Consider the following 14,773-nt stretch of genomic DNA (forward strand, 5'->3'; position numbering starts at 1 on the left):
AACATCATAGTCGCCCCGGGTGCTTTCAGTCGTTGGGTAAATGACTATCCTGTGAAACTACAAGTAGAACACCGGACCAACCATATACGAATATATGTCCTTCAAACTTGAGAAACCGACATGATTTTAAGCGAAAATGAATTTTGAAAAACAACGCACTCACACTATTTTGGACTTTTTAATAATTTTTATTTTTATATTTTTTTAAAGAGATAAAGACAACGCGCGCACACTATTTTTGACTTTTTGATATTTTCAGATAAAAATAACGCGCGCGCACTATTTTGACTTTTTGATATTTTCTCCCCCTAAATTTGTGCAAATTAAACAAAAATGTACAAATTTATTCCCAAAAAGACTCAAACCTCGAAACGGAGCATTTTAAGAAAACCAACAAGCACATTAAATTTTGTTTTTCCGACCGGTTTAGTAAATAAGTCCGCCACATTGTTATCAGTGTGGACTTGTTCAAGACGAGTCAGGTTTCGATCGAAACAGTCACGAATAAAATGAATTTTAATATCGATGTGCTTGGTTTTGAATCTGGATCAGTGCTCTGATACTAATTGTAAGTCCTGAATCTGGATCACTACAATTATGATATCAATATAACAAGTATAGGTGCGGAATACCTATACTCGGTGATTCAAGAACACGAAAGACGAGAACACAATATTGCTTCAAAACACACGTATATTATTGAATACGTCAGGTGCTTAAGCACTACAATACTTGATTACCAAATGACTAGGAATGAACAACCAAAACCCTATACATAATATAACTATATATGGGGACACCATCTACTTATTCTAAACCTCTGCCTTTCCTCTTCACATGGTGAGAATTTTGGTCAATTAAAACTTGAGTTAAATTGTTAATTAATTAATTCTATTTATTTGATGATGTGCAGGTATTAATATCCAACTTATGAGAAGGAGTGTTTGATTTAATTGATAGTGACACATATTACAGGTCATTCTCGATGTTTAGTAAACTGGTTTGTGTTTGTTTTTTGGTGACATGTGTAAATCAGTGATACATTACGGCTTGGCTTTGTGGTTATCCTTGAAGTCTTAAACGCTATTTTATCCCAACTTTTATAATGTTTTTACTTACCTGTTGACCACATTATTAACATAGAGTGCATCCTTTGGTCTTAGTCGCATTGCATTTTGGTTTACAGTTCATATTATTGACATAGTTGTGATGGTAGCCGGAGCTTAATTAATAGCTTGAATGGGTTAAAGCCTGCAATTGGGTTTAACAGGATAATGTGTTAAAAAACCCTTTGATTATTAAAGTTGTGATGGTTTTTCGAGCTTTATGGGCGATAATGTTGTCTGAGCCTCTTAGGTTCCTATTTTCTATTGCTTGAATGGGTTAAAGACGGTAATTTTGTCTAACGGGTGAAAGTGTGTCCGTATGGTTCAACCGAACATAATCACTTTAGCTAAAAGTTTTATAGGCGATGATGTTATGTGAGTGTTTTGGTTCCTCTTTTAACTAGCTTCAAATGGGTCAAGACTTTAATTGTGTTAAATGTGTAAAGGTGTAAACCCGTCAGCTTCAACTAACACCAACCCCTTTTGGTAAACGGGTTAGTAGTGTTTCTCTTTTCTCTCGGCTTTGTACTGCCACCACCTCCACCCCCGCAACGCGAGGGGTTAAAATTCTAGTTAAAATACAATTATAAACTATAACATTGAACACCATGTGTGAAAACTAATTTGTTTTATTACCAGTAAACATTAATTCAGTTATTCAGAGTTTATCTCCTATGTCAATTAAACATGTTGCACGACCCTTCACTTGCACTATTCCTTCACCAGCAATATCCCGCAATTGGCTTTTAAGCTCCTCGCAAAGTTTTTGAAGCTGTTAACTATGAAATGTGAGCAAAGTATACTATTTAAGCAATGTAATATAAAGTTTAAAGAATAAAGAAATCATACATACCTCTGAGTTAACTATGCTTTCCTCTTGATACATCTGGTTTTGATCTTGAGAAAATTGCCAAAATCAATTGTAGTGAAAATCATATATAGAGTATAAATAACAACTAAATTATTATTAATATTGGACTTGTTTGATAAAGGCATGCATTTCATCGAGCGCCTTGTCAGCAAAACGAAATCAAGGTCATGCAAATAGCCCACCTATAGGAAACAACAATGACGAACGACCTACCATGAAAGAAAAATCAAACACCGAAGCAAAGGCAAATTTAATTACCGAAAGAGAAAAACCAACTAAGTGTCGATCAATCCACGAATTAGACAAAGAAACCAATTAGGAGGGTGTGTGGTGAGCGACGGAAGCTGGAATGCTAAAATGATGCAGAGTTTGCTTCTAAACCGGCATGAGCCGAATGAGGATTTGATCGATGATATGGTACTCCTTGATGGGAAGTGAGCGGATGCAGAGTTAAGCTTACGCTACGTGTAAAGAAAGTGGAAACAACAATTGTTTTGCACAACTGGTAATGCATTGTACAACCACAACAGTAACTTGTACAACCTGATGAAGCACAATTCTCCCAATATTGTATAAATTTATTTATTATCCAAAATGCAATTTGCAAATGATTAATTTAAATGCAATAGGCTACCGTGTCATTGTTATAGAAATCAAAGGCAAAAGGTACTAGGGGATACGAATAAAGGCTAAAACAAGAGTAGCCACGATGTATAAACATATCCAAATATAAATTCGTTGACCATTAAAAGCATACACTAAATATCTCCTAGTTACCAAAAGGCTTGTGACCAGTGCCCAGGGGTACTAAAGTGTATGATAAGATGAAGTCTTTTTCAAGTTGTAAGGGTTCAAGTTTCATGGTTGACAAAATAATAAAATTTCGATTGAAATTGGACGTTTAACATGTAATCCTGGAAAAAGAGAATCCGTAGTAAAGGGGAGTACCCACGGGAATATGAACTTAAAGTTTCACTGTTTTGTATTTAAAATATACAAATCATAATTTTACAGATTCATTTGTAATTACAATACTTTACATTGTCTTAAATCATTATTTGATTTTTGAACTTTTAAAAGTGTATATTTGTGTCTGTTATTCCCCAACATTGCTTCATATTCCTATTTGTTACCCACCTCAAAACGTCAATTCATTCACCTTTGAGATCTTATTTTTCAGCTCAAATGACTCCCACCCTTACAAACCATAACCGTAGCTCAAGGCTAGCTTAACTTTCCGTTCAGTGTTGCTTTAGCCACTCTAGCCATTTTTGTGGTTAAGGCATAGGCACCAATCGAAGCAGCTTTCGATATTATTCTTTTATACATGTTCCTAACTCAATTTCAAAGACTCAAAAGTATATTAGAAATGAAGTACTTTTATCTGTTAGTTTAAAAATAAATAGAAAATTTAACTATTGTTTTGTGTCTGATTATTGATATCGTGCTTATCTATTAGGTCAAGGAAAATACATACAAACATTTTGATGAATTCTCTTCGGATGATTGTATTAGATTAGTCAACAGAAGCACAATTTTGATGTACCAACTTCTCTTTTTAATCCTTTTTGTGAATTTGTTAGTTAACTAACAACGTCAAAAATATGATTGGAAGTAATCTTGTGATTGTATATCACCCGAATACAAATTTTATGTTATTATTATTTTTTTCAACAACAAAATTCTACCTTTACTTTCACTTTTAAGAATATAAACGCACAACCTTACACTTGTGAGAGGGGACGCCATACCACTAAACCAATAGTTCATGAGTAAGGTGAAGACGTGAGGCAAGGCGGACAATTTCTTTGATAAATTCCAATTTCATTTAACTTTCAAGTCCTTATATAAAATCTAATCCAAATCCAATTGGAGAAGAACATGCATGATGGGAGGCAAGGCAGTAAGGCTAAGATGAAGATGCGAGGCAGAATTCGAGATGGGTAAGAAGTTCGATTCAGTATGGTCATCCTTAATTGGAGAAGCCACAATGAAAGGTTAGCAGGAGTGAAACCAGAGGGGATGCAAGAGAACGAAAATACCACAGCCTATCGGGACGATAAATCAAAACAGGAGGAGCAAGATGCACTCCATACCTCACTAATAAAGTTAAAGCATAACACAAAACACAACAAAACTTAACAGGTTAAAGGCCTGTCCCAAAAGTTCATTTTGTTCACGAATTTATTTTGAGAAAGATCTAACCTTGCTTTTGTATGAGATCTATGACTGTTTAAAAAAAAAAGAAAAAAAAATCTTCTAGCTAAATCATAAACAGAACTACTAGGTCCGGTTTTAAGGCTTAATCTGAATGTTTCAAAAATCTAATTAACAAAAAAAAAACAAAATTAACCACAAAAGCAACACCTTGCTGCTATTCAGAGCCCTCCAACGACCTTGGCAAGATTCGAGTCAGATTTGGTTAAAAAAAACAGGTATGTTTTTGTTATGGTATTGCTTAATTAACTTGGCTCACTTTTTGCCTCTTGGCACTTGAGGATCATGAGCAAGACCACACGTGCAATGTATATTTTATGCAGGGTGTCGTGTCCTTTGTCTTCTATTCTTGGCTCAGATCAGACCATGCCAGTCTAACTAAAACAAACCAAACCAAACCACATTCTCACTTTTAAAAATCAAAACCAAACCAAAAAACTATCTAACTGCAATCCTTATATCACTTTAAACATGAAGCTTCAAACTTCAATTTCAAATGGAACAACACATCAATCTTATATGATCCAGCACAATCAGAGCCAACAAACAAGTGATCATAAATTCGGAATAATATAACAAAGATCAAATGATCTGAAATTTGACAAACAGCAGCAATAAATTAAAACTAGATCATAAATTCCTCAAAAAATTTCACAACCACAAATTGAAATGAAATCAACACCCACCCCGGTGACAGCACTCCTTCATATTGCGCCTAAAATCTCTATTTTTGCTAATATTTCACGTTTACCATCACTCAGCCCCCATTACACAATCATCAAATTGATAATATTTCAATTTCAAACCAGAAAATATATTTTCTTTTATGATACAGATTTACAGAACAATGAAACAGACTCAAACTTATGCATTCATTCGATCTACACACAAACCGAATCCAGATCTAAATTACTCCATCAATGCTTCTTAATTATGCATTTCTGAAGAAACACTAGGTGACCCCGGCAGATTACGGATAATCTTAGGGTTAAGTAGATGTTTCCCACGAGGGTTAGGTCCGGCAAAGATGGTTATTCTTCTGATAACCTGCAAAACAGACACCGTGAGCTCGTCACTGAGAAGGGGGGTACCTCCTTGTGACCACCCTCCGGCGTGAGAATCAGACTAGATTGCTCTGAATATAAATGTATATTAAGAGAAATAGCTAGAGCAGATAAGATATGTGATGGTATAAGATAGTATATGAGAGTATATGATACCGTTCCAAGGTGTTGGAGTATTTATAGCCGAAGGTAGGTTTCCAAGCAGGTACAGCCAGCTGTGTAATATTCCTTTTCTACCAACTGTGGGCTACGCACGTGCCATGCTGGTGGTTGGTGGGTAGGCAGCGGCTGATAGTGACATGGCCGGCTGTGTACTATTCCTTTTCCACCAACTGCAGGCTATGTACGTGCCACGACAAGGGTTGGTGAGTAGGCAGCGGCTGATAGTGACGTTAAGTACTAGAGCGTGCTGCTCGTCGTACTGTTGTCAGTGAACTGTCACTGCTTTGGTCAGATCTTGTCCATACCTTGGCAGGTATAGTACAAAAGATCCTCCAGAAGCGTACGGACTGGCTCATTTGGGCGGGAGTATTCCCGCCTTGCTCATTCCTTCTTCAGGTGACATTACTGAATTATTGAGAGTTAGTGCCTTGTGCGTGTAGCCTTACTGTGACAATCGTCAATTTCAGGTTAACTCCGTTAACTCAACTCCGTCAATTCAAACTTAAGATCACTGAATCTATAACACACACTTCATTACATTTAAACTAGGGTTTAAATGACGCTTAACACTTACTACATGTGTAGTCTTTCGGGATTTGCACCGAAACGCAAACGAGTTGACGCAAACGATTGAGGATTAAACGAAAAACGTCAACATAATAATTATGTGATAATTATGTGTTAACATATGTGTTACTTGATTATATTGTGTGTAATGCTAGACAAGAAACAAGAACTAAGTTAGTTAAGTTAGAAAAACAACAATTGAAAGTGGAGGGACTTGAGTGTAACTTGTATGTCTATAAATATAACCTTAATCACTTAACCCTAACTTATTATTCTCTTTCTCTCCAAAACCGATCGGAAACCCCACCCTTTGCTCCCTTGGCTGCCGTCCATCAATACACACACATACAACATCAATTCAAGCCCTTGATTGAAGAACTAGGTGCTAGGAAGGTATATTTGATTATCCTATACATTCTTGTTGCTTGATTTTGATGTTTGTTGGGTTAATAACAAACCCTAGCAGCCGATTTTGTGAGTGTGTATAGCTAATATGATTGTTGTTATTTGAATGATGATTTGATAACTAGATTGAATCTTGTTGCATGTAAATTGTTGTGTCTTTGATTTGAGTTCAAACACAAACCTAATCAAGTATGTAATATGTAATTGATGTGCATGGATGGTGCTTATGGAGTTTAGAGGATCATATGAATGCATGATAGTTCATAGGTTGTGAATATATTGAGTTTGGATGCAAACAGTTTCTGGACAGAATGTGTATTTGATGTTTAAGTGACTGTAACGAAGTGTAAACATGAAAATTGGTGAGATTATTGGTACTACAGTAAACTAGGTTGAGTCTAGTTTCTATAAAGTATGAATTTGTAATTTTTGGACAAGTAGAAGTTAACTCTTATGAATTTACAAAAACATTGTGCAAAGCTGAGCTGTTAGACCTGCTGTTAGGTTATGTTGTAAATGTTATATCTCATGAACTACGAGACCAATTGGGTTGGTTCCACTTCTGGAAGTTGACTCATTGAGTTAGGAACCTAACCCAAGTGGTCTTGCATTTATTGGATTTTTCGTTTAACGGGAATTGCAAATAACAGTCTGTTGCGCATGAATTTGACTGTTATGAGTTTGCTGTAATGATTTGATGATTGTGAGAAAACTATGAGAAATAAAAATGTAATAAAATATGTTCTGGAAACCTAAGACATATGTGTTTCTGTGATGATTTTTGGTAAATTAATTGAGATGCTATGATCGGTGAAATAGTACAATCTTTCTAGTAGGATTTCTGTCTCGGTGAAACTAGCTGCTGAGTTGTGTAAAAATGCATGAGACATGACACTTGTTATATAATTGTTATGTTTTGACCAAAATACCCTTGCGGGGAATAAATGCTAATTAATTGCCATGATTTGACCAAATTGCCCTCATGGGGAATAATGGCTAATTAATTGTTATTTGTTGACCAAAATGCCCTTACGGGGAATAATTGCTAGTAATGTACGTTATGAACACATGGCACGTATATGATTGCTTACACATGTAATGCGTCACAAAAACACTTGTTTAAGTCACCCACGATTCACAAACGAAACACGAAACATGTTATGTGCATAGGTATTATGTGCCGGGTCTAGAGACTCGATAATATTCCGACACTTAGAAAAAAATCTCTTTGTTGTTTTAGAACGTTAGAGAGAGTTTTTCGGTGACGCGCATCTTGGTGATTTATTTTGGGAAATTCTTCGCAAACAGTGAGTTTCACTTTCCCCTCTTTAAACTGTTTTCAAACGTTTTTCACTTGGGGGAGATAACATACTCCACAACGCATTTAAGATTTTGTTATAAATTATATATCACTTGTAAAGGCTAAGTGGCAAACGAAATATTTGAAGTCCTACACATCGAACCGGTTAATATTTAGAATAGCGAGTCACTGTTGAGTAGTACTACTGGGTTTGACAAACCCCACCCAACGCTAAACTCGACTGGAGGTCGAGCGGGTGTAATTTTGGATAACACGTACCATGGTCTGGAGGACCTGGTGACAAGGCACTTATTTAACGAGTCAGCTTCGGTGTCGAACACTTAGTAATACTTGTTGTATAGACTAGCTACCTATCGATATATAATTTGACATAACATTATCTGGTAACGCAAAACGCTGTAACACTGTAACGCAAAACGCTTAACGCTTAACGCAAAACGCTGTAACGCAAAACGCTTAACGCAAAACGCTGTAACGCTGTAACGTTGAACGCAAACGCTAAACGATTTATTTTTATATAACTTGTGAACTCACCAACCTTGTGTTGACACTTTTAGTATGTTATTCTCAGGTAGCCGAGGCGGGCGCGCGGTTTAGGAACATGCATTGATTGAAAACGCTTTTGTCCTGCAAACTTATTTTTAACGGTTATCTTTGGTTTTAAGTCGTCCTGCGTGACGCAACTTTTGATTAAAGGTTTTTACGCTTCCGCATTTAATTACTCGTAAACGTTTTCATGGTTTTGAAACTTTATTTTATGGTTTGATTATAACTGATGATTCCGATCCTGCCAGTTCACACCCTCTGACGGTAAAACTCTGTTAGTGGATTTTGAGGGTGTGACACTTACTATTAGTGCGGGTAGCCTTCCCTGATGGCTTGTATCCGCAGCTGCGGGAACAGGCGGGGTACTTCACCATTGGGAGGCTTTTCCTGCGGGAACAGCTGGTCGTACTGCGCGTAAGGTCTTCATCTCTCTGAGCATGCTGGGTCCTGCGGAACCAGTTGGTCTTTGCGCAGACGTCCCTCTTCCAGGTGAGTCTTGCGGGTCCAACGGGGCTCTGCCGGGACCTACCTCTTCAATTTCCAAACCATAAAATAAAAAGATATTACTATTATTATTATTATTATTATTATTATTATTATTATTATTATTATTATTATTATTATACAGAACAGCAAAACAGATCCAAACTTACGTATAATTAGCGTTTCATATCATTCCAATCTAATACAATAATACAGCTTAGGGTTTCAAATTCCAACCAACCAACCGATTGACGGATGATCTCAAGCACAGGCATATGGATTATCAACCACCAGCACCTGCTCATCATCACCACTCCTAAACAACAGATATCCAACGGCAAGTCCAACAACGATCGCCACAAACACACCTCCATTAAACGACATGACCGCCAGCATCAGGAAATACCCTAACGCAGAGTTTATCCCAAACAGAGCAGCGACGGTCCACCTGTTTCCGCCGGCGAAGACCTTCTTGTTGAGCAGCGGCGTGGCGGTGGATGCTTTGGAGGTTGAGAGGAGTTTGAAGGTGAGGCGGCGGTCCTCCATGTACTGGTAGAAGATGGAGAAGATGAAGCGGTGAGGGCGTAGGAGAGCCACGTGTCGGTTTTCCAGGAGTCGAAGAGGAGTGTGACCGTACGGCCCCAGTAAAAGGTCATGTGCATCATGATTGATTCCAGAGATGAATGGTGGTTAGGTGGTGGTTGAGGGATTAATTAAATAAAAACAAGGATATGAATTGGATTAAAAGAGGTATGTATGGTTGGTTTGGTTGTGTGTAGTACAAGGGTACTGCATTACATACAATGTCTTTTGCTTTGTACTATTCATCCTCATCACAAATCCCAAACTCATACCATCCGGATATTTGTGAATAAATTAATGATAAAATCTTATTATTTTTCTCTTTTTTCTTGTTTATCATAATTCAAACCATTAAATTTAGCGAATGAATTTTTTATAATTTAGATAATAGTTTAGGATGTTGTCATTTTTCTATTCAACCGATGTTATATTTGAAAATTACTATTCAACCCCCCTTTTTCATCTTAAATAACTTTTTAATATTTATTAAAAGTGGTTATAAATGAAAGAGGGATAAAAAGTATTGTTTTTTAATATAATTTTATATTTAAAGATGGTGGATTAAATGAGAATGCTCTAACATAATAACAATAGGTGATTTTATTTTTTATACGTATGTGATTGCAGACAACGTTAGTAATTTAAACCTACCATCTCATGTTCTCAAAAAAACACCGAAGGCTGGTCTACTAATGTTGATATGATCCAGTAATTGACGCTAACAAATCACTCGACCACAACAGGCCGTTGTCAAGACCGTACACCTCAAAGAGATCAAGTTTAGGATTTGGCTTGGAGTGTGGTGTAATTTGGGTGATAAGTTTAATTATTAAATTCTTATTTATTAGCTTTTGAATTCGTTTTAAGTTCTGCTTTTTTATTTTATATACTATATAGTATATAATGTCTTGCTTTTTACTGATGAATAGAAAGGTGTTTTGAGGCTAAATTTAAAGAACCTATTTCTAGTAGATCAAGCCTTCTAAATCGCGGTTTCAATTCTTTATTCAATCCGGATATCTGTAAGTTGAGGATATAAGGTGCGATGATTGGAAGTGCGATGGAGATAAATTCACGGGCCTAGATGGGTTTAATTTCGCGTTTGTTAAGGAGTTTTGGATGATTTTACTATGTTTTTTCCGGCTCACTTTCACCATTTTTTCATTCATGGGGCTCTTAATAAAAAATGTGAGCCTTCATTCATTGTTATTTTACCTTAAAAAAGAGAGAGAGACCCTATAAGTTTGAATGACTTTAGACCTATCTCCCTATTTATTTATTATTTTAATTTTGGGAGGGGGGGTTGTGATTTTAAAGTATCAGACAACCTTCGTGGAAGTGAGGAATATTTTAAGATGGTCCTTTGATTCTCAATGAGATTATTGTTTGGTGAAAAAAGTCATAAGAAAAAAATTGTTGTTTAAAGTCAACATTGAGAAAGCCTATGACTCGATAAATTGGAAATCTCTCCTCGTTGTTATGACTCCATGCGCTTTCCACCTAGATGGAAGATTTAGATCCTTGACATTCTTTTTTCGTGTCAAGCCTGAGTTTATGTGAATGGCTCGTAGGCTACTGACTTTGATTTGGAGAGAGGCCTTAGGCAAGAGGATCCCGTTTTGCCTCTGCTTTTCTAGTTGGGAATGGAGATCCTTAATAAAAGGAAATTTGGATGTTAATAATCCAAACTATTGACTATTGGTCAATAATCATCGCAATTATCACTTTGACTAGTGACAATCTCAATTTTCAGTTTTGTTACCATTAACAATCTCAATCAAAAAAACCAATTAACTTCGTTAATTTTTTTGACATGGCGTGTGACATGACATTCACTTACAATTTTTCAGCTTAGGGGCTGTTTGGCAAGTGCTGAACCATTAAATGTTGAATCATTAAGAGGTCAGAATAATTAAGAGGATCTGAGCCAGTAAGTGCTGAACCAGTAATTATTTTTTGGTTGAACCTCTGAATGACTGTGCAGAATGACTATTTTACCCCTCTGGACTATTTCGTGTTGAATGAAATATATCTGTTTAGTCAGAGAGCATAATAATTGTACTAAATGACCAAACATTCATTATAACCAACCAAAATACATCTTAAAGCAAACTTTTATTATAATCAATCCAAATACATCTTAAAAATAGTTCAACAAAGCACTGACACAAATAACTTTACAGTACACATACAAGTAAACAAAACCCCTAAACATCAATATGGCTTAAGCTATATATGCTTGTTAAAAACCATAAATGTGCTAAAGTGGAAATCTTTAATCATAGGTAACGTGTTTTTCTTTTGTTTTCATCATTCAAAATGCCAATATATCAGTCAATAACTCTTTTTCGTCCAAGTTTTCTTGGTTATTTTCTTCCTCTCATCATCTTGCGAAAAGAAGTGAACTAAATACTAAAATCGCATAACCATACGTGATTCACTGCTCTTCAAGCTATCCTGGTTTTCATGAATCAGGTAAAAACAAATTCCCAAAAACTTAAAATTTACTTGAGGCTCAGATCTTCATTATGTTGCAACATATGTTGCCATCCAAATAATGGATTGTCATCATAACCTAGACAGCAGATTCAAGTGACAAAAGAAGAAAAACATAAAGCACCAACCACCAACACTGTTATAGACAGCCATAAATGGCAGCCATGACATAACCAACAACAAACCGTGGCAGTTATTAACAGAAACAATATCGATCCACCCCTACCAAGGGTTTTTAAAAAGAAAACAACAAATTAAGCACATGGAAAATAAGCAGTGACTCTGTATGTGTCAAGCAACAGTCCCGATCATCTAACAACACCATCGGACCCCTCTGTCACCACACCACCTATTGTTTACAAATCCACCCGCACCACATGACGGTGGCGATTTGAAGAATCCCTAAACCTACAATAAAAAATTGAGGCTTTTTGCATTTTAAAGATATCAAGCACAAATCACCAGAATTACGATGGTGGTGGTGACCACAGATGCAGTCATGCAGAGAGAGAGAGAGAGACGACAGAGGAGATTGATTTGTACCCGGATAGTGGATATGCTTGGAATCGGGTAGAAATCAAAAGCGTGGTCGCGAGGATGATGGTGGTAGTGTTCGTGGATAACGACAGAGGAGAAAGGAGGAGAAAGGTAACTCAGGAAATTTTCTCATTCAGCGATGTTTTTTGGCTGAATGGGAAATATGTCATTCAGCCATTAAGAGGATATCTATTTTTTCATCCAAACACTCTGTATCTGAGCGATTCAGATCTGCATATCTGAATGGCTTCATTCAGACTTAAAACAAACAGGGCCTTAGTTTGATATTATTTTTAGAGAAAATTACTAGAATACCCTTTTTACTAAAAAAGTTGAAAATTAAAATTAAAATAATATTTTAAAAATAAAGAGGCCAATCATATAATCTCAGCTCACTTAATCTTCTCACACAACCATGACCACCACCATTTCCTCAACCACCGGCCTCTAACCACCACCACTTCCGGTGACCCTACTTAAATCCTGCACCTCCTCACCACATAAACCGCCTAAAAAATGTGACCTTCAATGACCCAGTCGTTTTTTCGTCCGGACCCTACCAAATTACAAGTATTTGAACTTAATTTTGACAAAATTGAATGAATTGATTATATCCATTCTAAGGTTTTTACCATGAATTGTTGCTAGTTTATGCATAATCAGACATAGCTCTACCGAATCCGCATAAGTGTCCGCTAATTGGCTTAAACGGGATACTCATCAGTACCAATCACCGCTTGTAACCGATTCCAACAGCGAGGTGACGAGCTCAGGTTTGTCGAAGAAGGAAACAAAGAAGCTTTCTGCGAGATCAGTTCGGAATTTATTATCGTCGACGGGTACCACTCGTTCTTCGGGAAGGATATTGGGGAAACGATGGAACCCGTGGTTGTAGGTATTGCCCACGAAAAGGTTTGGAACTGCCGTGAATTGAGCTGACGTACAACCAAAATGGTGGTGTTCCTATGTGCTATCAAAAGAAGAATAAGTTGGGAGGGCTATCGTGACGGTGGCCGGTTGCCAATGCAGGTGGAAGTGGTGGTGGCCTGATTTAGTGAAGGTGTTGCGGTGGGTGTGTTCTAAAAGCAAGCGAGATTGAGACAGGGTGAGAGGGTTGAAGTGAGTGGATGGTGATTTTAGTTTTTTTATTTTTTAATAAAAAGGGTAATTTTGCAATTTTCTCCAAAATTTAACGGTGTTAATTATTTTTTTGACCAGGATTGTTAATGGTAACAAAACTGAAAGTTGGGATAGCCACTAGTCAAAGTAATAGTTGAGATTATTATTAGCCAATGGTTAATAGTTTGGATTATTAATATCCAATTTTCCTTAATAAAATAATGGAGAATGTCACACCCCGACCAAAGGCAGCGGAACATACCGGGGTGCAACATTGTTGGGTCCATATTTGGTGGTTTGTACTTAGTTCTATGCTTGTATTGGGCTTGGGCTTCGGGTTGCTATGTAAACCGAGAACACACTTGTGTTCTCGGTGGGCTTTGGGCTTTGATTGGGCTAGTGTTTTGATTCCCTATAAATAGATCTTATTGTATAGGGTTTGTGTGGTTGTCCACATTAAGAGAAAACGAGACCACCATCTAGAGAGCTTAAAATTCTGTGTGAATCGGTTTATGTATCTGACGATTGATAATATAATCGTATGCATTGAAACCATATTACGTGTTTGTTATATTCATACTGTTCTACATCGTTCTTGAATCACCACTGTGTTAGGATTCCGCACTAACATCGTGTTCGGGTTGATATCATATTGTAGTGATCCAGATTCGGGACTTACAATTGGTATCAAAGCCTTAGACCTTTTCAGGCTCGTTATTGTGATATCAACGATTCGAGAACAGCCTTTACGATGGTTATATTGTGTTTTCCGGCGAGAGTCTAATCGGAGAAGAAGATTGGTATATCTTGGGTAAAGATTGGACTTAATTTGGAAATTAATTCAAATCTCATTTTATTTGGAAGTTTGTTACAATCTGGCTGACCATTGAGTGTGAAACATTAGTTCTCAGCTGACTATTGTATTCGGTGACAGCCTGTTTTGGAATAACTGGTAGTTCTCGGTCATATCAGTGTCCAACGAAATTGTTGTTTTCGGTCAACGATTGGAGTTCTCGGTCAAAGATTTGAATTCTCGGTCAAAGATTGGAGTTTTCGGTCAACATTTGGTTAAAGCTTTTGTTTTCGGTCTACATTAGCTTTCGGTCAACACTATTCTCGGTCAAGTTCAGTTCTCGGTCAAGATTTGGTCAACTTCTTGGTTCTCGGTCAACGTGTGTTCCCGGTCAACACTCTATGTTCTCGGTCATCTGAGTTTTCGGCCATATCTGTTCTCGGTCAAAGTCAAGCAAAGACAAAGGTTCTCGATAAAAAAAAAGTATTTTGGCGGGAAAATTTT

General features: G+C 36.8%; 1 protein-coding gene across 1 annotated transcript; it reads right to left on the bottom strand.

Annotated features, from left to right (window-relative positions):
• Positions 1–9,003: 9,003 nt before the first annotated feature.
• LOC143623881 (copper transporter 5.1-like) lies at positions 9,004–9,288 on the bottom strand. The gene has a single exon (XM_077094685.1). The coding sequence runs from the start codon at positions 9,286–9,288 to the stop codon at positions 9,004–9,006; it is 285 nt and encodes a 94-aa protein (XP_076950800.1).
• Between the last annotated feature and the right edge of the window lie 5,485 nt (positions 9,289–14,773).

This window comes from Bidens hawaiensis, unplaced genomic scaffold (genome assembly GCF_021521415.1).
Source record: "Bidens hawaiensis isolate Kalapana, Puna unplaced genomic scaffold, B.hawaiensis_p1.1 tig00003587_1, whole genome shotgun sequence".
NCBI lineage: Eukaryota > Viridiplantae > Streptophyta > Magnoliopsida > Asterales > Asteraceae > Bidens > Bidens hawaiensis.

Excerpts from the sequence above, each read along its gene's own strand:
- LOC143623881 (XM_077094685.1), bottom strand. The coding sequence starts at position 9,288 with ATGGAGGACCGCCGCCTCACCTTCAAACTCCTCTCAACCTCCAAAGCA.